This window comes from Dipodomys spectabilis, unplaced genomic scaffold, assembly GCF_019054845.1.
Source record: "Dipodomys spectabilis isolate Male_0828 unplaced genomic scaffold, ASM1905484v1 ptg000024l, whole genome shotgun sequence".
NCBI lineage: Eukaryota > Metazoa > Chordata > Mammalia > Rodentia > Heteromyidae > Dipodomys > Dipodomys spectabilis.
In genome coordinates, this window is record NW_024870701.1 from 29,780,642 (window position 1) to 29,804,799 (window position 24,158).

Consider the following 24,158-nt stretch of genomic DNA (forward strand, 5'->3'; position numbering starts at 1 on the left):
GAAAGAATACTTCTAGCCAAGGAAACAGCTTAAGCAAAGCCCAGTGTTTCTAAGTAATTTTATACTGAACAATAACCAAGGCAGTTTGTTTTAAATATTATCTTCTAAAGTCTCGCCCTCAGAAATTCTGTCCTACAGGTCTGGGTTTGTTTTATTTAATTAGTTTATCTATCTATCTACAAATACCCAGGTGATTCTGATACAGGTATCAATTATCTTGGATTGAGAAAGACTGGTTTGGTTTGAGAGAGAATAGTAGTACACACAGAGAGGTGGTATCCTATAACTCCTGAGTTTTAATTCTAATTATACCAGAAGAAGTAGAAATTATTCTAGCATGTTGGTTGTAAAAGACTGTAGGATGATACTAACCTTCCTACTCTTTCATTGCAGGAGAACATGTATTAAAATGCATTTTAAAGTCTACCCAGGTGGGTACCAGCTCAGGCTGTAAATATTTTTTGGTGGTGGTAGAAAGTGGAAAGGAGAGTAGAGTAGAGAAAGAAAACCTCTACACCATGCACAGTACTTAGGGAAATGCTGTAATACAATTGCATCCTGTCAATTTCTCAGAAGGAGCAGGACAACACAACACAGTTCTGACTGGATCTATGTAGTACAGAGGAGCTGTCCTCTAATTCCTTATTAAAATAACCCAAGAAGTTTTCCTTCTTGAAGCTCTTTACTGGGAAGAACCATGGAAAGAATTGCTACAAGGATCCAAATAGCTAGAAGTGTGGATAAAGAATCAGGAAATCCCAGGGGCTGGCAGAGCATTACAGAAGAAGAGACAGAAGCCTAGAGAAGATCAGAATGTTGTTCTATTTCTACTCCAGTGGAGAATATAGACAGCTTTTAATTAAGATTTCCCAAAAGTATAATTTTCCTCCTATTTTGAGTCTACCCATTTCTATATTATGATCACAGTACAGACTTTAGAAAAACCTCAAAAGGGCTTTGAGTTTATTTCACAAATAGAAGATAGGAGAGAATTGGGAAACAGAGATGTTTCCATGTTACAATAAGTCAAGAAGGAAAAAAAGCCCTAAGCAGTCCTGGAAGTCTAAGTCTAAAGCAGTGTTTCTCAACCTTGGCAGTATAGACACTTGTGTTAAATACATAGCAGTTTCCTTGATCTATACTCATTAGATGTCAATAGCATAATCCCAGTTGTAATAATGAAAAGTTGTCTCTGGTCATTGCTAAACATCTTTGGGTCTTGGGGGGGGGGGGGCAGGGAGAAACAAGAGAGAGAGAGAGAGAGAGAGAGAGAGAGAGAGAGAGAGAGAGAGAGACAGGAAGGCAAGATATTTACAATTAGCAGAGACCCAAATACCAGGAGGCATATACCACCACTATACTACCAGCTGCTTGCTCACTCTTAAAGAGAACCCCTATCCAGCTCCTCCTTTATGGACTTTGTGAGACCCACCTAAGTAGCCTGACCTTAGTATCTCTTTTGCCCCTGCCAGACAACTAAGCAGTTGGAGGACAGCCAGTTACTGGTAAGTAAAATAAAGCAGAACTAGACAAACACAACTTGATAGGAACATGGCCATAAGCAGTAATTATTTTTAATAATTTAGAAACATTTTAGATTATACGATCATTTATAGGCTGTTCTGAGATACTAAAACCATTATAATATTGTTTCTGTTGGAAGATGCAGATTTCCCAATATTTAAGATGTGAAATTTGGTATTATAACTCATAAGTTTGAAAGCAAGTTATGTAAGATATTAGAAGGCACTTTCTTAATTTGCTACAGGATTAGGGGTCATGCACATGAGTCAATCTATCACACACTATTGAGAAAAGTGCCAGCCCAAAAGAGTGACTTCAAGGGTTCAAATAAGGTATAGCAATAATGTAGAACACACAGTAGAGAAGAACATCTTAATGTCCACAAATTCTTAGTACAGTTATCACATAGTACACAGTTATCATATTTGGCTACTTCTAAGCTAAAGCTCCAGGGGGAAAATTGAACCACAAAAAAGTGCAACTTACTTCAACCCTCATAAATCATCTTAAAATGCATTTTCCATTTTGAAAATATAACCTCCACTAGAAGACAAATGCACTAACCATACTTTAGCATTGACATTCACTGACTAAAGTCAATAGTGAAACAAAGACAGACTGAAAATTCCGCTACGTCCAAACTCTTGCTTCCCTTTGTTAGTTGTAGATACCATAAGCTAAACATTAGCCCTATACCACAGAGCCTGTAATAACGGACTCTATGCCTGACCAGAAATCACCAGGTGCTAAATTCAAATATCCTGAATCTCTAAAAATGTCCTCCTTCCACCAGGGAAGGAGGTGTCCCTGCATTCACAGAAGTAAGCATTCTGCTGCCTGCTAATACTATCCCCAAATCAGGCCTCTTATAAACTGCTGTTTCAAAATAAACCTATATAATACCTGAGTTGTATCATTATAGTCAACAAAAACAACTTAAATATGATGGGCTGCCAATATCAAAGGACCAACATGTACAACCTCTTATTTGTCATAGTGTTCTAGAAGAAAGAACTAGACAATGACAAGAAAATTATGATGCAAAGCAAAGCTTGATTCATGTGGTGTGCAAAGCACAATGTGATCTCCTGTTAAAGAAAAAAAAAAGGACTAAAGAGAAAGGAGGAATAAAGCATAAGGCCAAATTCAGTTTGATGGAGACAAAGGAACTGGAATTATCTGCTGTGGTCATGTCTAAATTATGCCATGAATACTCTCTTTTTTTTCCCTCTGGTTGTGGAGCTTAAACTCAGGGCCTAGGTGCCATCCGAGTCTCTCTGTGGTCAAAGCTAGCACTCTACCACTTGAGCCACAGCATCACTTCTGTTTTTGAATGATTAAGTAGAGATAAGAGACTCAAAGGGTCTTTTCTGCATGGGTTGGCTTCCAGCCGTGATCCTCAGATCTCAGCCTCCTCAGTAGCTAGTATTACAGGCGTAAGCCACCAGTACCCAGCCATGAATACTCTCTTAACTCACACATTGGTATATAATGCTTGTCAAATACCTGAAAGGTACAGTCATAGAATAAGACTTTCATTCATCATGCTTAAATTATTCATGTGTGTTGTCTCTCATTTGTGGATGTTGAGCTCAAAATACGAACACACACAACGATATATGTATATAGAGACATCAGGTTTGCTAATGCAAAGTATATGTAGGAGTAAGACACAATAGTGTAAATTCTTTGAACAATTGACAGTTTAACAAAATGAACACTGGGAAGCTAAAACAAGTTTTGAATGGAGTTCTAGTATGAGTGGGGTGGGGTGGACGAACGGTAAAAGGAACAATCATAATACTCAATGTATGAGTGTGAAAAAGGAAGTGGGGACTTGTAACTGTAGGGAATGGAGAGATGGAAAGAAGAAGGAAGGAGAATGATGGAGAGGTGACTCTGAACGAGATGGAGTGTACATATAAAGAGCTGTCTTAAATGTTAACCTACTCATACAAGCATTTGAAGATTAAAAATAATTTTTTTCATATGCTACTTCATAGAAAAGTTTGGAGAGTAAATTTTTATTGATACTAGGCCCATTCAGAGGCTGAAGCACAATCCTCCTCCTTTGTACTTGTCACTTATCAGCACACTTGGAATTATTTGTTCAGTGTTTTACTTCCCTAACTACACTTGAGGGCATGGTTCAGGTCTAACTTCTTTGTCTATGCAACATCTGTCATGTAAGTGCCATTAGATGTTACTGAATAAATTAGCCAGTTATTTCAAAATCCACTCAATTGGAGGAATTTTGATTTTTAATAGTCAGGCTTAGTTGCTCACCAGAAGAGAGGCCTTTCAGAAAAAGCTTTTTGAAATCAAATTCAATAGTGCACATTAAATACGTAAATTTTTATAGTAGGTCATTAATAGGTAATATTTCTTGTTTAATTCCAATAAAGCACAAAATAAAAATATACATGTATTATTTAAAACATGACATTAAGTGACCTCTAGAATTAAAACTAGGTTATAAATCCTCAAAAGGGGAAGAGAAGGAAAGAGAAAGAGATAGTTGAGGGGAAAAGAAGGGAAGGGATAGATGGAGAATTACTATACACCTATAGTAATTTTAAAAGTATAGTCTTATAAAAGAATACATAAACCAATAAAATGACCAGGAAAGACTAACATGCAAGCAGATCAAAGGAACAGCAAAAGGTTAAAAATACCACTTTCATAAAAACATTTTGTCTATGAGAAAGAACAGCAATAGCAGGGCACTGGTGGATCATGCCTATAATCAATCCTAGCTACTCAGAGAGGCTGAGATCTGAGATCACTGTTAAAAGTCAACCCAGGTGGAAAGTCCCTGTGAGACTCTTATCTCCAATTAACCACTAAAAAGCTGGGAGTGGAACTGTGGCTCAAAATGCTAGAGCAATAAGTAGCCTTGTACAAAAAGAGCTCAAGGACAGCACACCAGGCCCTTTTGTTCAAGCACAAAAACAGAAAAAGAAAAGGAAAACAACTAGGCATATAGCAGAAATTCTGAAGTACCAAGAGAGATTAATTGCAATGACAGAAAATGTAGCATACAAATGACTAAAACACCAAGAACAAACCAGACATGCTGGTGTAAAGCTATGATCCTAGCACTCTGGAAGTTGAGGAAGAGAACTTAAAGCTTGAAGCCAGGCTGGGCTGTGAGAATTTTGAGGGAAAGGAGTATGATGGCATCACTTGTGCTGCCCATGGATATACATCATGTAAACCTTATTTAATCTGTTTACTCAAAACTCTGACACTCTCTCTGAATGAATGTAGAGAGAAAACTGTGTTCATCTACCACTGTGGGACCTCAAGAAACAATGCCTAAAATTAACAAGAAAGCATAACCTATAATGCTCAACCTCTCTAGCCATAGAAGAAATGCAAATCAAAAAAACCCTGAGATACCACCTCATCCCAGTTAGAATGCTATAAACAAGAACTCTAATAACAACAGATGCTGGAGGGGATGTGGACAGAAGGGAACCCTACTACATTGTTGGTGGGAGTGTAAACTTGTTCAACCACTTTGGAAAGCAGTATGGAGGTTCCTCAAAAGACTCCTCATAGAGCTCCCCTATGACCCAACAATCCAACTTTTGGGCATTTACCCGAATGATCACAAACAGGACCATACTAAAGCTACCAGCACAACTATGTTTATTGCAGCATTATTTACCATAGCTAAGATATGGAACCAACCCAGATGCCCCTCAGTAGATGAATGGATCAAGAAAATGTGGTATATACACACAATGGAATTCTATGCCTCTATCAGGAAGAATGACATTGCTGCATTTGTTAGGAAATGGAAAGACTTGGAAAAAATTATATTAAGTGAAGTAAGCAGGCCCAAAAAAACATAGGTCCCATGGTTTCCCTTATTTGCAATAACTAGTGTATGTCTGAGACAAGCAGAAAAGGTCAGATAAGTTGATGTTAGGGAAATGGACCCTAAGATATGTACTCAAATGTTTTTTTCTTTTATGCAATTGTTTCTAACACATTTATAAGATGATTTCTTTGTTGCTTTGTATGTCCCTCCCCCACAATATAACCCCTGCTTTCACTGTATTTGATATTGGTATAATTTGTGGAGGGGAAGGAAAAAACAAATCGTTTAAATAGGGATCAGGTGGACCCATTGCGACAATGAGATGTACAAGTCGTTATGTCGAAAAACGAACTTTTCAACTTTGGGGCGGGGATGGGAAGGGATAGGAAGGGGAAACAAAGGCGGAGGCAACAATGCTTGATTAGAAATGTACTCATTATCTTACCCATGTAATTGTAACTCCTCTGTACAGTAAAAAAAAAAAAAAAAAAGAAAGAAAGAATTCTAGAAACACAGTGGGGAGGGGAAAGGGTAGTGGAGGAAGGGGGGGGGGGAGATGGGAAGGGATAGCAAGGGGAAACTAAGGAGGAGGCAACAATGCTTGATAAAAAATGTACTCATGACCTTGCTCATGTAATTGTAACCGTTCTGTATGGTGTTTTCACAATTAAAAAAAAAAGACTAAAAAAAAGAATGAACAACGGTTTTGTGAATGGTAGAAGACAAAATGTTATAGTAAACTACTTTTATGAAAAATAAGTTTTTAATATTCACTTTTTATTTATATTTCTGGTTTTTAGAGAAGTGTAACTTTCCAAAAAAATTCATGGGAACCCTCACTCAAGATAGTTGTCACATTTTTTAAATATGTAGAAAAATATATTAGATGTACATAATAAGCTATGTATATTTTTTAATTCATGCATAATGTTATAACTATAACATATAACTATAGCTCTCTCTTCCTCTATAAAAATGATATGCTAATACATCAAAATTGATTTTTACTAAGTTTTTTATTGTGAAAATATAGTACAGAGGGGTTACAGTTACATCAGCAAGGTAATGAGTACATTTCTTATCAAGGATTGTTGCCTCCTTCTTTGTTTTTCCTCTACCACCCCTTCCCTCCCACCTCCACAACTATACTCGCCCCCCCCCCCCCATTGACTTTTCTCTCACGGGCTCCAACTCATCTTTTTTTTGGTCAGTTGTGGTGCCTGAACTCTGGGTCTGGGTGCTGTTCCTGAGCTCCTCAGCTCAAGGCTAGCACTCTACCACTTAAGCCACAGCACCACTTCCAGCATTTTTTTTTCTGATTATGTGGTGCTGAGGAATCAAACCAAGGGCCTCATGCATGCAAAGCAAGCACTCTAACCCCTCTACCACTGAGCCACCTTCCCAGCCCCCAACCCTGGATATCCAATGATTACTTAACAATATACATTTTCTAATTCAAATTCATATCTCGCTATATTTTTAATACTGAGCTGTTTTTAATACTTCCATATTCCTGTCAATTACGCCATTCTGCTAGTCAAGGTAACTGAGTCTTCACACAGACACAGCTGACCAACCAATATATTTTGTCAACTATTTCATGACCAGAATAAAACAAGTTTTATCATTAATGTCCTAACTACCAACCAAAGTTTTTGGGTTTTTTTCAACAAACTCCTAGCACTAAGTCAGTCATAATACATAAAACAGACAGGGGAGTACGACCTCTGTCTGGAATGCTTGCCTCTCCTGTACCCTTCTACTTTTGAAGACCATACATCCTCCCACTCTAGGACCTCCTCCACAGGTCCTATAGTACATACTTTATGTGTGTCTGACTCTCCTTTCTCCCTATCACACTACATGGCAAGCCCCACAAAAAGCAGGGACTTTGTTCAAAATGTCTGGCATAGGCTGAAAGCTAAAAAAAAAAAAAAAAAAATGGTACTTGAATAACTCAACTCATTAGCTCAATTCAAGAAACCCACATGAAAGACTGTCATATGACAGCAATGAACCGCCATAATAAAATCATAATCAGAAAAGGAGAAAGAGGATCTCTAAATCCAAATTTGATTAATCAATTGTAGTAACATCTAAATTTGGCAGAGAAGATTCTGAAACAACCAGCTGGAAAAAGAACAGCAAGAAATATGATCAGGGTTTATACAGATGAGAAAGTTGAATAGCATACTCAAAAATCTAAAAACAGAGTTCTAAATATTATGAATAAAGAACAAGACAAGAAAATGAGAAAAGTAAAATGAAAGTAAGTGAAAACCAAATCAAGAAGGATTTTGTAAACCACGTTAAGGGGTTTGGAATTTATGCTAAAAACTTAACAACCACAGGAGTGGTGGGTCACACTGTAATCCCCACACTTGGGAGGCTGAAGCAACAGAGTCATGAATTCAAGAAACAGCCTTCACTACATAGCAAGATGTCTCAAAAAATGAATAAATAAAACTAGCAGCAAGCACCAAGAGTTTTCAGCAGAATAATACTATAAAATGTTTGTATCCGAAAAGCTTCTGATATAATATAAAGACTGAATTGAAGGGAGGAAGACAGGAAGCAGAGAGATGAAGTAGGGATGGACAAGATAACATTCGCACACAGTCATTGGCTGAGATGTTTAGGATAAAAGATAAGAATAACCACGGATTACATGCATTTCTAAAGCCCAAAGAAGAAAGCAGGTTTCTAGTATATTAAGAGTTAAATAAGATAAATGAGAGGTGCTGTTGGAACTTTCAAGTGAACAATGTAGGGGCAGACTGGTGCAAGCAACATGAAGCTCAGGATAACAAGGTAGATGAGAATCACTAAGCCGCAAGTGGTAATGAGGACAAATAAGGTAACACACAGAGAAGAATGTGTTGATACTCTGGGAAACTCCAACAGTTTAAAAAATGGACAGAGAAAGAAGAATCTAGTAGGAGGATTGAGAAAAAAGAATGGAGGAAATCTAAGAAAGTCTCACACACACACACACACACACACACACACACACACACACACATATACACACACACACATATACACACACACACAGTCATTCAAAGGCAGGGGTTAGTCACAGAGTACCTAGGGCCAAACCAGTTCAAGTAATTTAAGGACTGAAACTTGTCCATTCAATTTGTAAGGACAGTAATTTTCAGTTCCCACTACCTCAAATAAAACCTTTATTTGTAACCAACTTATGCCCTCATGGTTTTCCTGTTCTCAAATAACAGCTTTAGAAATCGACTCTCTCAACTGCAGTATTCTCTAGCTTCTATTCCCTTTCTTAAATCCTACTCAATTTTCAACGTTTAGCATTTGTCTCTCACCTTCTCTAAAGTTTACCCCAAATTCCTACTAAAGTAACATCGCCCTTCTTATACACTCATAGCATTAGGTGCTTGTACAAGGCATCTCCCAAACACGCTCCAAAGTAATAATTTTAAGTAGGATGGCACATACTATATGTTTTCTTTGCCAAGACAACCAACAATTTTTCTATCTAGAGTTAAGGAATATAATCTCCCCCATATATTCTTAAACTGATCTGTATCTCAATCATAAATACACAATAAGATTATTCTAAAAGTAACTCAGATTAGGAGGAAGTAAATGTTGCTAGAATGACAAAATGAACAGTATTTGGGGGGGTTACAATAACTAAATAGTGAAATATGTTACAGATTTCGCAATGTCTTTAACATATTATATGGCTGTAAAATTTATGTTTCATCTGGAAGGTTTCTTACATTGTCAGCCATTTAATCTAAAAGAAAAGGCTGATTTCTGAGAGGGAGTAGTGTTAAGTTTTATCTTTTTTTTAAGTTTTCTTATCTTTTTGAAGAAAGATTAGCACACAAAATCAAAGGAAAAATATACAATATAAAGTGGAAAATACAAATGCATTCTTCACTGGCTTTCAATAAAGCAAAACAAGAACAAGCAAAGATTGAAGGGACAAGTTGGTTAGAAACAAAGTTTATGGGAAGTAGGAGCTGAGAATGGTCCATGTTTGTTAAGGTTTCCTTTACAAGTTTTTAAGTGACATTTGTTTCTTTATAAAAAAAAATTAGAACAGATCAAAAAAATGCTCACATTACTCCTACAACATAAAGTGAGTATTTTATATCTTGTAAGAAATATAAGCAACAGTCATAGACGACCAATCACTTTAAAAGGTAAGGCCTTAAATATAAACATGAATGATAATACATACACACAAACCAACTGACTAAAGGACTGTATGCTTAGAGGAGGACTCCAAAGGAATAATTCCTCTAAACAACTAATGTACTGTTTATCAAAATGAATACCAAAAGTGAAAATATGTTTAGGGGGAGGACAAAGGAGTGGGCATGTGAATGGAAGGAGGAAGGGTAGCAAATGTAGTAGTTATATTCAATTAACATTATGGACAAAATGAACTTACTATGTAACTCAAGGGTAGGGACAAGAGGTAGAAAATGGGGGAGAATGACGGAAGGGGTAACATTGACAAAGAAGCATTGTACTCATAATCTGATTTAGGAAATTATAACCCCTTTGCACAAGTGCTTAATAAAAACACAAAGTGAAGTAAAAAAATGAAAGGCTTTATCAGTATCCTGTAACTTAATAATTAAAACAAAGTATATAAAGAAGATGAAGTTTCTTTGATTTGAAGACAAAAGGGAAGAATCAAAGATGAGAGTTACCAAAGAAAGTAAGAGCCAGGATGGTGAGTTTTCCATCTATTCAAAGACTTATTGTAGGAAAGATATTCTTAATAAGAAATCATAACAAATCAATTAAAACTAACAAGATTCTTAGGATGTATTTTATGCATCCTGTTGAATAAGGACATGACAATAATCTAACAGTCTGAGAGTTAGTGGAGCTCCCTCCACTTCAGGTTTCTTTTCAATCTAATAAAAAGACACTATCAAAAATGCTGGTATTTCTTCTTGACTCAGACATATACTAGTTATTGCAAATAAGGGAAACCATGGGGCCTATGTTTTTATTGGGCTGTTTACTTCACTTAATATAATTTTTTCCAAGTCTTTCCATTTCCTAACAAATGGGGCAATGTCATTCTTTCTGATGGAGGCATAGAATTCCATTGTGTATATATTCCACATTTTCTTGATCCATTCATCTACTGAGGGGCATTTGGGTTGCTATGGTAAATAATGCTGCAGTAAACAAAGTTGTGCTGGTAGTTTTAGTATGGTCTTGTTTGTGATCATTTGGGTAAATGCCCAAAAGTGGGATTGCTGGATCATAGGGGAGCTCTATGAGGAGTCTTTTGAGGAACCTCTATACTACTTTCCAAAGTGGTTGAACAAGTTTACACTCCCACCAACAATGCAGTAGGGTTCCCTTCTGTCCACATCCCCTCTAGCATCTGTTGTTATTAGAGTTCTTGATTATAGCCATTCTAACTGGGGTGAGGTGGTATCTTAGTGTTGTTTTGATTTGCATTTCTTTTATGGCTAGAGAGGTTGAGCATTTCTTCATGTGTCTATTGGCCATCCTTCTTTCCTCTTCAGAGAAGTTTCTCTTTAAGTCTTTAGCCCACTTATTTATTGGGCAGTTGTTTCTTTGAGGATTTGTTATTGGGGTATTTAATTTTTTGAGGTCCAGGTATATTTTAGATATGAGACCCTTGTCCATTGTATGACTAGTTAGGCGAAATGAACCCCATGATAAGGACACAAGTGGTGTTTTCTTTCTTGTTATTGTTTCTAACATATTTATAAGATGATTGTTTTGTTGCTTTGTATGTCCCTCCCCCATGTTATAACCCCTGTTTTCACTGTATTTGATGCTGGTATAATTTGGGGAAGGGAAGAGGAAAAAAACAAATTGTTTAAATAGGGACACAGGTGGACCTATTGCAACAATGAGATGTACAAAATGCTATGTTGAAAAACAAACTTTACAACTTTGGTGGGGAGGGGTTGGGGAAGGAGTGCAGTCGTGGAGATGGGAGGGCAGGGATGGAAGGGGAAAAACAAAGGAGGAGGCAACAACTCTTGATAAGAAATGTACTTATTACTTTGCTCATGTAATTGTAACCCCTCTGTATGGTATTTTCACAATAAAAAAACTTATTAAAAAGAAAAAAAAGAAAAATGCTGGTATTCCCTATCACTATGACTACTTATCTTCTCATAACCAGGTTTTACAAATTCATTTTCTACTTCACAACTTTAATTCTGGGCAGAAATAAATACTGAATTCTCTACTCAATTCTATTTAACACAACTTCTTTTACATATACTAATATGTACTTTTTAAGCTAAAACATTTATCAGAAATTTATTATCTATCAATTTTACAGAATTAACACCTGATTATAATTAAACACCTTAGGCATATGATGAACTAGGCACAGAAACAGTAATTTTTACAATTGCTTGTCATCTAAATTAATTACTTCCAACTATTCAGAGGTGGAATCTAGTTTTTTTTAAGTTTAAAAAAAGTTAATCTTACCTCTGGAGCTCAAACTCAACATTTTAAAAAGAATTATAATACCATTAGCTTGTCTTAGTATTTTTAGAAATGTTAGCTAAAGGAACTTCAGAAAGAGAAATTTCACTGCATGAAAAATAACTGCAATGGAATAGTCATCAATTTATACTGTCAATCTAATTTTAAAAATCTAAAGTGATGAGTTTCCAACAATCTACCTAATATGGTTAAGAAACTCGTGCCTCAATTCTTACATTGAAGATAATGAAGCAGGAAAGAAAACTAATGCCTTAGTACAATCATAAGTATCTAAAAAATACTGTCAAGTTATTTAAGGATAAAGTATAAAATGGCCCACGCTTTTAGAAAAGTAAATGAAAAATAACTTTGACACTTCCTATCTATGCAAGCTATAAAAAAAAAAAAAAGATTAAACCCTCAAGAAAATGAGTTAAAATGACATTACATTTTATGGTAAAGAGGGAAGAAGGACTTATCTTTCATGACACTTAATTTTGAAATAATTGCACAAACCATGATAATAAAAAAGTATTCAATATATCAAAGGAGCAACCAATCTGGTTATCTCAACTTTAAAATTCGAAGTTGCCTGTCTTTCTTTATAAACACTTCTAGTAATGGTACATTGAAAAATCTATGACTGAATTTAGGTACAAAAAACAATGTTTTTGTACCCAAAAATGTTAAAATAACAAGCATGTAAGCTGGGCACCGGTGACTCACGCCTGTAATCCTAGCTGAGGCTGAGATCTGAGGATTGCAGTTCAAAGCCAACTCGGGCACAAATGTCCATGAGACTTATATCTCCAATAAACCCGAGCTGAGGGACACTGCCCAGGCCCAGAGTTCAAGCCCCATGACCGCCAAAAAAAAAAAAAGAAGACAAGCATGTATAACTAACTATTCTTTAAGCAAACCTGTGGGTTTAGAGACTACATTGAGTATGACTTAGCAAAGAGGGGGCTAATATCTATTAAATACCATCAGTTCTCAGAAAACAACTCAAATTTCCAACGTAGAACAGCTTTACTAAAGATTATATTCTACCTTTACTTTTGGGGACTTCTAAAGAAAACTATTTTAACTCAAGTACATCTTTTCAAAAATGTTACTTATTAAGACACTTGATGAAAAACAATTTTCAAACACCAGAAAACAAAAGGATAAGATGTTCAAGACTCTAGCAAGAAAATGAGAAAGAACACAACTAGCAAACAGTTTTATCAAGGAGGGTAGAGGTCAAGATGATAGATTTCCTCACTTGTTGAAATGGATACACCAGAACTACCAGCAATTTGGTGATAATTTTGGGTGTAGTACTAAAATAGAAGGGAAAAGCATCACACAGAAAGCTGTATGGCCTAAAGGAAACCTAACTGTTGACAAGAGCCTAAGGGCACATGCAAGTACGCATCTTTATACTGGATGTGATACACTTACATGGCCCCTGTTGAATCTCTTGGGGACCAACAGTAAAGCAAGTTTAGAACTTCAAATCTTGAGACATCTATAGCAAGATGCTGATCCAATGTGGCTCCAAATATCTTCTGTTTTCCTGGCTCACCTGAAGAGGAAAAAACACTAGAGAGGATGTGTGAACTGTATTTCTTTATGTACTTTCTTCTAGAGCAACTGTCTGAACGTTTCAGCCCAATTCCTTATGAAATCTGGAGAAGAAACACTTGAAGGAAGGACTAGTGAAAATCAAAATTCAAATGAAAGGGGTTGTGAGGTGCCTAGAAAGAGAATACATGAGCAAAAGATGATTGCTGCGTGTTACTCATGCAAGGAGACAGAAAAAGGAGACGAAAAAATCCACAGCTGCTTTTCCCTTCACTCGCTCACCCTAATTATTACTAAAATTTCATGAACTACCTCAACTTCTTACCACAATTTCAGAGTCAACAAGACAACATTCTGTGGAGGTTTTAACGCTTTATCAAGTCTCCCACCCATTTCTATGGCACTATTTAACAGCAGGGCAGGCTTTCAGATAACATGTTTTCTAAGAAAAGAGTCTGGTAGAATAGAGCATGAACCAATAAAGGAGAAGAAAAATTCACTGAGTTTATTAAAAAGCAAAAAAAGGAACTCACAGGATGGCATACCATATTGACAAAGTTTAATATACTTACAAAAGAGGTAGGGACACATTTCATGAAGTAAGAAATCAGAACCAATAAAGAAAAAGGAAGGAAAAAAGTAGTATCTAAATAATAGAAAATATTTTTATAAAGCGACACAAACTACTTGTTTCAAATGGGAATATCATCCGTAGACAAGATAACCTTTAAAAAACTAAGAGAACCATCTGTTGTATACCATACAAAAAGCATAAAATCATAGTCCATAATATTAGACCCTTTTTATTTTTAACTTTTTTATCAACACATTTCACCTAAATTTTATATTCATGACATTCATGCAATATGCCAGCACATAAAACTTTTTTCAAACATTTCATTTTGATTAAAATTGATTTGACTATGTCTGTTAAAAATACTAGAATTTTCTGAAAATTAAAATTGGAGGATGAATTAGATCCTTACCTGACGTGGCTGTTCATTCATTCGTTGTGGGTCTGATTTCACTTTATTACTAGGATGGTTTGTGACTTTGGTTACAGGCTGTTTGAATATTGATGCTGTTTGTCTAATTGGCAATGTTGTATTCAAGTCTGGTTTACCCTGTGAATATAAGTGTTTTCATTAATGTAAACATAATAGGAATTCCTTTCCTAGTCCAAAATGTATTATTTTGAGCTCAATTACTCCAAAATTATCATTCTGTATCAGTATTTTAAACACTCTAAATATACATTTTAGGCAGGCACTGGTGGCTCACACTTGTAATCCTAGCTACCTAGAAGGCTGAAAGCTGAAGACTGCGGTTCGAAGCCAACTTAGGCAGAAAAGTCAGTGGACTCTTATCTGCAATTAACCACCAGAAAAACCAAAGTAGTGCTGGGGCTAAAAGTGGTAGAGCACTAGCCTTGAACAAAAGAACTCAGGGGCAGTACCCAAGCCCTGCGTTCAAATCCCACAATCTCACACACACACACACACACACACACACACACTTTAAACACTTGATATGAGATATACATACATGAGTCTGATAACAAGTGCAAAGTTTTTAGCATGCTCCTAAATTAAGCAAATAGTGTCTATAAAATTTTTAGTGAATTTGATTAACAAGATACTAAGGACTTTTCAGAGTGAGGATAGTAAGCTTATATAAAATCCTATAAATTAACGTTTTTACATAAAAATGAAATTACTAATTCTGGCAAACAAAACTCAATTTAGAAGAATGTGATAAAATAAGGAAGTACAGGTTTAACATGTTTAAGCTCAAAGTTTAGAATGTTTTGAGCACCGATGACACGAGCAGAAAGTTCCATACCTAGTTTCATGTGACATGCTGCATTCTAGTGAGGAGAAAATGTGGCATAAGATTGTAATTCACTTCATTTGCAACACTCAACAAAAAGGATAGGGAGAAAACCCAATTTCAACTGTTTGGATATATACATTTAGTGCAAAATGCAAACAATATGTCCTGGATCATGTTGACAGGGTAGGTGATTAATTTATGAAATATTTGATGAGCTTGTGTGTTTACTACTTCCAGATTGAAACTAACATCAACTTCCATACTCCCAGAGACTCCCCGACCTAAGCTCACCTCAGAATCACCCAGGAGAGGTATTTTTCTTTCTTGCTATTGTTTCTAACGTATTTAGGTACCATGTGATTTTATTTATTTATTTTTGCTGCTTTGTATGTCCCTCCCCCACGGTATAACCCTGTTTTCACTGTATTTGATGTAGGTATAATTTGGGGAGAGGAGGGAAAAAAACAAATTGTTTAAACAGGGATACAGGTTGACCCATTGCAACAGTGAGATGTACAAGACATTATGTTGGAAAACGAACTTGGTAAGAAATGTATGCATTATCCTGCCCATGTAATTGTAACCCCTCTGTACAGTATGTTCTCAAATAAAATAAAATTTTAAAAAAATGTACTCATTACCTTGCTCATGTAACTGTAACCCCTCTGTACAGTATTTTCACAATAAAAAAACTTACTTAAAAAAAAAAGGACCATCCAGGAAACCATTCAAACACCAACAAGAAGGCCCCAATCCCAGAGGAGAGTGTGGTTCAATAGTAACCCGGAGTGGGCCCTAGAAATCTGTATTACTAAGGTCTCCAGGGCTGTGATGTAAAGCAGCACACTTAGGGAAGTATTACTCAAAACAAAGATTACCAACTGGTGGCAGGTGAAGTACCTGCCATCAATAGATTCAATTTTCAATGCTTCTAGCAAAGTAAGCCAATAGCTAAAGATCTAGAGTCATGGTACAAAACCCCTAATTCCAGCTTCTTGAAAACACTTAAAGATGAAAAAGTGCTGGACTGGACTTGGTTTGATGACCACCATCCACGAGTGATTAGACACTAGAAGTGTCCCTGTCCCCTTAGGCAATACTCCTCACAACTCACATTTGCATTACCTATCTGGGACCTACTGGCATAGTTTGTGGTCACTGCTTAAGGAATATTGGTATTCTGTAAGTTGTTACGATATTATTTTGATCCATTATTAGTGGGACCCTTACCCTTTCCTCTCTTCCTACAACCTTCCCCTTTGCTATACTGTACACCAGCCATTTGTATCATTCTATTATTTTAATTTTCTCCCAAAGTTTGTGCTTACCTTTGAGATAGTCATCTCATTGACTTCAATAATATTGTCCCGCAAGTTTTACAAAAAATAACTCATAAATATGCAGATTTAACTGACTGCAAAATAACCCCTTAAGAATGTCACCTCTAAAGTATGAGTTCCAAGCATTTTTAAAAGCTTCCCTGGTAATTCTGTGGTGCAAAAGTTTGGGAATGTCTGATTATGACCCTGGACAGCATTCCCAGGCTGGAAGTCATCAGTACTCAATCCTGCACAGGCTTAACACATAAATGCCTATGGAAAACCATTTCTGGCACTAAGTATAATCATGTGATTATGCATCACTAAGCAGTATCTGGCTTGGTTTTTTTAACCTTTTTTGTTTGGTAATGAGGAAGAATATTCTCTACTGGCACTAGAACATCTACTGACACACAATTATATTGTAGCTGTTTGTATGAGCAAACATCATCCGTCATTAGCTTATCAGTGTTACAAAGAAAAACCAGAGGCAAAAGGGACTGTTCTAAACTACAAATCCCGAATCCAAAGACTGGAAGTGTAGAACTTGTAAAACTATTATTGTTATATCCCCTGTTGCCACTGTATTTGATTTTGGTACCCTGATATTGTATACACATTTATTTTAATTAGGGAAAGAAAGGAGAACAACAGAATGGTGAGACAAAAAAAAACCAATGAAACAGCGATAGACACCAGACAATATGTTGGAAATCATCTGTACAACTTGGAGGGGGGGAGGAAAAGCGGGGGGAAAATGAGGGAAGAGGTAACAAGTTTGACTGTAACCCCTCTGTATATCACTTTGACAATAAAAAAAAACTAAAATATGATTAATGTTGATGCCTTGCATAGGAATATGATTTGGGTGCAATAAAGAACAAACAGGTTATGCAGCCATTAGAAATGACAAAATAATGGCATTTGCAGGGAAATGGATGGAGCTAGAAGGAATCATGTTGAGCGAGGTAAGCCAAGAACGAAGAGACAAACGGTACATGGTCTCCCTCATAAGTGGATGCTAAATCCAAAAGGTTAGGTGATACGACAAAACTAACAGGACTTAAGAAACAAAGAACTCCCGCTCATCTGGTTGAACCACTACTAAATATCCTCATGCTGCTGATCACAAATATGGTATATAACATGTGAACACTGTTATATATTACAGACTGTGGTAGACAATTTGCTCCAGGGAAGTTAGAATGAACTTGTGACTTTGAAATTATGTAATCATTTAATCACAATCAAAAAAAAAAAAAAAAAAAAAGAACCTCGGGGAAGGGAGGGAGGGAGGGGATGGTAGGGGGAAAACAATGGAGGGGGTAACAATGTTCAAGAGGAAGTGTACTCATAACCTCACTCATGTAACTGTAACCCTCTGTATAGTAGCTTTACAATAAAAAAAAAAAAAAGAACAAACAGGGAGAGGCTGGCTAAAATATCCAAAATACACAGTAACTTCCATGGTCGATGAGATGGTTTGTTCCCCAATGGTCCGGAATCAAAGAGTGTGCTGCTCCAGACCCTGATCCCGTTCAGGAATTTACTGTCTTTTCTCTTTTTAACTGGAGACAAGTTTTTTTTTACTAAACAACTCATTTTTTTTACTAATTAATTTTGTATTCCAAAACCAAATCATCTAAAGCTGAGTAATTTAGAAGTTAGACTCACACGTTTTTCACACGTTTTCCCAGAAGCTGTCACAAAACCAATAAATTGTATTACTACTCTCCCCTGGCGACTGCCAACTAGTCAGTTAATGCAGGCCTGGCCCCTGGCTAAGTTTTTCTAAATTACCAATCTGCCATAAACTTAGTTGTTTAAAAGCAAGCACTCTTGCATTGGACAGGATTATAGGTGTTCCTGTATTTGAATTCCTCTTTCAAATATATAAAGTGAAGCCCAACTTTTTATACATAAACAGGCAAATGCATTGTTAACATTAGAATTGTTTCAAAATTTTGTCAAGTCCCATTGAACAGGCTGGCCCTCCAATCAAAACACAAATGAAGGGCTGGGAAGGTGGCTCAGTGGTAGAGCGCTTGCCTTGCATGCATTAGGCCCTGGGTTCGATTCCTCAGCACCACATAAACAAAAAGAAAAAGCCAGAAGTGACACTGTGGCTCAAGTGGTAGAGTGCTAGCCTTGAGCTGAAGAGCTGAGGGACAGCCCAGGCCCAGAGTTCAGGCCCCAGGACCGGACCCAAAAAATAAAATAAAAAATAAATAAATGAATTTCAGATTAATATGTGTACCCGTCCCAAAGTGTTGAAGTGTTGGAGCATATAACATATCCCTTTAGTTGTGGACAGGAATTTTAAAATAAACTATTTTTAAGTGTTTCTTCTCTTTCCAATACATGCGGTGGTTCTTTATATATTCACAGGGGAAAATATGCAGGTAAAAATTAACTTTAAGCTGGGCACTAGTGGCTCAGTCCTATAATCCTAGCTATTCAGGAGGCTGAGTGAGATCTGAGGATTGCAGTTTGATGCTAGGCCAGGCAAGAAAGTCCGTGAGACTCTTATGTCCAATAAACTTCTGAAAAAAAGTTGGAAGTGAAGCAGTGGCTTAGGTGTTGGATGCTAACAACAACAACAACAACAACAGAAAGTCAGAACTCAGACCCCCACCCCAGGACTAGCACACACCAAAAAATAATAGAAAATCAAGGACATGGAGAAAACAAATTTCATTTGAAAAGGAGTGACAGTAGACTGTAATGTAGATTTTTAAACATGATATAGTTATTATGGTCAGAAAGGATGCACATCAATTAATGAGGAAACAATAGTCCCAGAATTAAATCTACAAGAAAATGTAAAAAGGAAGTCAATAGCACAACAAATAGGAAGCGCATTTGAAATGCTTCATTCTTCCCTAACCTTCCATAGGGGGAGGCTGGGAAGGGATGTGAAGGGTAAACAAAGGAGGCTGCAATGCTTGATAAGAAATGTACGCATTATCCTGCCCATGTAATTGTAACCCCTCTGTACAGTATGTTCACAAAAAAAAAATAAAACTAAAAAAAAAAAAAGACTATAAGATTGAGGGCTGGGAAGATGGCTCAGTGGTAGAGTGCTTGCCTTGCATGCATGAGGCCCTGGGTTCGATTCCTCAGCACCACATAAACAAAAAGAAAAAAGCCGGAAGTGGCGCTGTGGCTCAAGTGGTAGAGCACTAGCCTTGAGCTGAAGAGCTGAGGGACAGTGCCCAGGCCCAGAGTTCAGGCCCCACGACCAGACCCAAAAAAAAAAAAAAAGAATATAAGATTTAAAGACCAACTCAGTGCCAGTGATTCTGAGGACTAAACTATGTGGCCTCCTTTCTAACCTTATCTAACCTGGTTACAGAATGGCCTATAGGTAAGGGAAAGTACATATCATAGACAAGTGCTTATCAAAGATCCTTTGTATTCCTACCTTGGAAGAGAACTTTGAAAATACATCTACATTTTAAAACAGAGATCAGGATCATCTACTTTATTCAAGTTAAAAGAATGTACTTAAATATCTTAAATATCTTAAATAGTGACACCTTAATAACAAATTGCTATATTACTTTAAATCTAACAGAATCTTTTTTTTTTTTTTTTGGGTCCGGTCGTGGGGCCTAAACTCTGTGCCTGGGCACTATCCCTCAGCTCTTCAGCTCAAGGCTAGCACACCACCACTTGAGCCATAGTACCACTTCCGGCTTTTTTTTTTTTTCTGCCTATGTGGTGCTGAGGAATCAAACCCAGGGCCTCATGCATGCAAGGCAAGCACTCTACCACTGAGCCACCTTCCCAGCCCAAATCTAACAGAATCTTAACACATATGGTAAAACTCTTCAGTAGTTTTTTTTTTTTTCTTTTCCTATGTGGTGTGGTTGATCTTGAGCATGCAAGGAGCTAGCTCCAGATTTCTCCTTATTCATATTTCTTTCCCTCCAATTCTTACATGTCCAAATCAGAGAACAGAAGACATGCCTTCATTGGAGGGCATTCTGAGTAGCTGAAATCTTATTTATTTCTTCTCCTGTAGTTAAGAATTCCATTTTCATTTACTTCCTATTTTAAATTTAAAATTTTTTATGTATTCTCATATTTCCTGGTTTATTATAATTACTGGTATATAAACTATAAGGTCCATTTCTGGATGGCGAGCAGACCCTGACCAGTGCCTGTGTTACCTAGGCAACTGGGACACCTGGAAGAGGTCACATCTGCATCCGCTGAGGTCACATCTGGATCTGATGTGGCCACACCTTTCTCCCACCTGGTCCCACTTCCCTTTACCTGGACACACCCTTCCCCCGCCCCTACCCTATATAAGGCCTAACCCAGGGCCAGACACGTCCCTCTTTGCCAGCTGCGTGGAGTGCCAACATGACCTGGTCCCAGTAGGTCTACTGAATAAACCTACCTGAATACCACGTGCGGGCTGTGGTTCTTACTCAGCTACTTCTTTTTAAAAACATAACATAACCCACCCAGAATGTTCTAAAACTTTTAATGCTTGTTAAAATAAAATAGAAAATAGAAAGATATATAAATGTGGGTAATTGAAAAGGTGTCCTTCCTGCCTTGATACTGAGTCTTACTATGATATCCAGACTGGCCTGGCCTGGATTCCAATGGTTCTCCTCCTTCAGCCTCCCAAGTAGCTCAGATTACAGGTAAACAAGCTGCACCAGCTTGTAGGGGGAAAAAAAATTAGTAACTTCATGCTCTTACAATGAGACAAGAGTTTCGCATTCTTTTTTAATAGATGTAACACTAAAACCCTTGTTTATGTAATTAAGCAGAATAAGACATTTCATGTCACTCAAATTTCTGAACTCCTTTGAGTTATGTTACAATATCATCTGGAAAACCAGCCAAAAAAAAAAAAGTATTTTCTAAACTTTGTGAGAAGAACGATTATTGAGATGTGTTCATTTTATCAATCCAATATTTCAAATCACTCCTTTGCTGGAAAGATCCATGTCACCCCTTTGCACAGCACAGTCTCAACAGTAGGGATTGACCCTATAGATTGTAAGTGACTTTTAACTAGGTTTCAAATAGTCATACCAAAGTTTATTGTAGGATTTAATGCTCTCACAGGTCTACAACCTACAAAGTTAGGAAAACTTCTCAGGACTGGTAAAATTTTGTAAAAGAAAGATATCAATGAGCAGAAACCTGAGCTTCAAACTAAATCTTATCAAAGCCGTAATATGAGCTAATAATGTCCCAAATCTACCTTTACTACTGTATGATATCCAAGTCCATGCCCTCCCAAAAGATTCTATCAGTATGCACACATAAAGCCCCAATATTATGATAAACCTAGTATCATACCAAAGTAATTATTCTCATCAATCGGCCTACCTGCTTCAGATAAAGTGGTAGAACCCAAGTCCTGACCAAAAAAAGAAAAAGAAAAAGAAAGCTCAGGGACAGCAAACAGGCTCTGGGTTCAAGCTCAGAATCAAAACCTTAAAATAATAATAGTAAATCATGCCTAAGCACATAGAACATACTTTACAACTACTGCAGGTGTATAAAATGCTATGATGTTAGGTCCTATGTTGTGCAAGCTCTATACTTGTCTCCTGTCTTACACTTACAGATGATAAATAAAAAATATAATTAAATGTAAGCCATACGATCCATGTCAAAATTAAGCCAAGTAGAGAGTCATATGTATTATCTACCTCCAGCTCATCAATATCAATTAGTCTCTAGACTTGTTCCACTTACTGCTATGTAATGTTAAATTACACTTAAAGATAAATATAGCCAGTATCTTCCTCTGAATCACACAGCCCTACAAAAGTACCTAGTAGGAAAATAATCCAAAGTATAAATGGTGGTTTTAGCAAAGTCATAACCACAGATTTATCATGAATGGAAAAAAATTTAACGAATCAAACTACAAATAAAACTAACACTAACCAAACTAACTGTACACTGGCCAGAGATAATACTACATTGCTCTTAAAGAGTTAAACTAGAAACCAGTGGTTCACACCTATAAATCTAGCTACTCAGGAAGCAGAGATCTACGGATTGAGGTTCAAAGCTATCCTGGGCAGGAAAGACTCTTCTAATAAACTCCAATCCCACCTCTCCTCCCCCCCAAAAAAAAAGTTGGGAGTGAAGTGGTGGTGGCTCAAGTGGTACAGTGTTAGCTAAAAAGAAAAGGGGGGGACAGTACCTAGGCCCTCGAGTTCAAGCCCCAAAACCAGCACCTCTCCCCCCCCAAAAAATAAAAGAGCTAATGTCTAGATAAGTTCAATTATGAATTCGAAAATTTAGATCATCTCATTGTAAGAAACACCACATTATCTTGGACTAAGGTCAAGAATAAAGCCAGTATTTGTGGCTCTAAGTTGCTCTAAGAAAAATTTCTGTACATAATTCTAGCCAAAATTATACCAAACTTAATCCCATTCCACCTTCTATCCTTGTCTACTCAGATTAACTAAATGTCCCTATCTCCATATCCTGTGTCATCCATTATTCATCCCTGTAGTAATCTCTTCAGTAACCTCTACATTTACTTCCGCTAAAAATGTTTAGTACACACAAGTATGTATCGTTAACTCTCCTAAAGAAAATTTACTAAATATGATGCACACTGATCATTTCTATATTTTTCTAATTCTAGCTATGAGCTGTTACCGTAATGATCTCAAGTTTAAGAATCTCTTCATCTTACTATTCTAGTTCCAATATTTACACAATATATGCTTTCATAACTGATCAGCAGACATTCCTATAACCTCAGTAATTTCTTAACTATTATCTCCAATTGCTGGCCTTACTGAGACTGTCCCTTGAAGATAGTCCCTTGCCTAAAATTTTCTCATTCTAAAGGCTGTAAGAGTGTGCTTTTATTTTGCAGTAGAGACCACCACTTTATGCATACTAGTCTAGCCCTCTCGCTCTTGATCACTTAAATATTTTGTGAAGATAATTAAACCAGACATCGTCTAAGCATAGCTGAGAACCTAGGATATAGTCATATAGAATCTAAGTCTGTGTTTATAGGCACAATAATATATTATCCATCTTAACCCAAGATAATTTATGAGAAATTAATAGCAGACTTTACAGCAGATCCCAAACAAATGATACTCTTTATTTCCAAATATATCCAATGTGCATATATAAACGTGATGACAAAACTATGTCATTCAATGGTACTAGAACTGTCAAGAGTCATACTAGTGTTAGGGAATTTGAATTTTTTTAGATTTGCAGGTTTAATTTATATAATTTTGGTGTTAGGAGACAGAAACACAAAGAATTCACTTATTTTCCAACATGAAACATTAAAAATTACAGTAAAAAAGGTAAGCAGCTGGGTACCAATGGCTCATGCTTATAATCCTAGCTACTTGGGAGACTAAGATCTAAGGATCATGGTTTGAAACAAGCCCAAGCAGAAAAGTCTGTGAGACTCTTTAGCTCCAACTAATCACAGAAAAAGCAGGAAGTGGCACTGTGGCTCAAGTGGTAGAGTGCTAGAGCAAAAGGGGCTCAGGGACAGCGTCCAGACCCACAGTTAAAAAGATAAGCTACCTGAAGGTTCTCTAAACATATTTTGCTCATATTTCAGACTCACTGTGTTC

General features: G+C 36.7%; 1 protein-coding gene and 1 non-coding gene across 2 annotated transcripts in view; both read right to left on the reverse strand.

Moving 5' to 3' along the window:
• Mbd2 (methyl-CpG binding domain protein 2) overlaps window positions 1-24,158 on the reverse strand; it is a 62,574-nt gene that overhangs the window by 15,214 nt on the left and 23,202 nt on the right. Inside the window, exon 3 of the mRNA XM_042675107.1 lies at window positions 14,386-14,523. Coding sequence (XP_042531041.1) covers window positions 14,386-14,523 — 138 coding nt within the window. The remainder of the gene's footprint in view (window positions 1-14,385; window positions 14,524-24,158) is intronic.
• Window positions 20,411-20,536, reverse strand: LOC122104468. Its single transcript, XR_006146932.1, has one exon. It is a non-coding gene; the product is annotated as a small nucleolar RNA SNORA38 (small nucleolar RNA).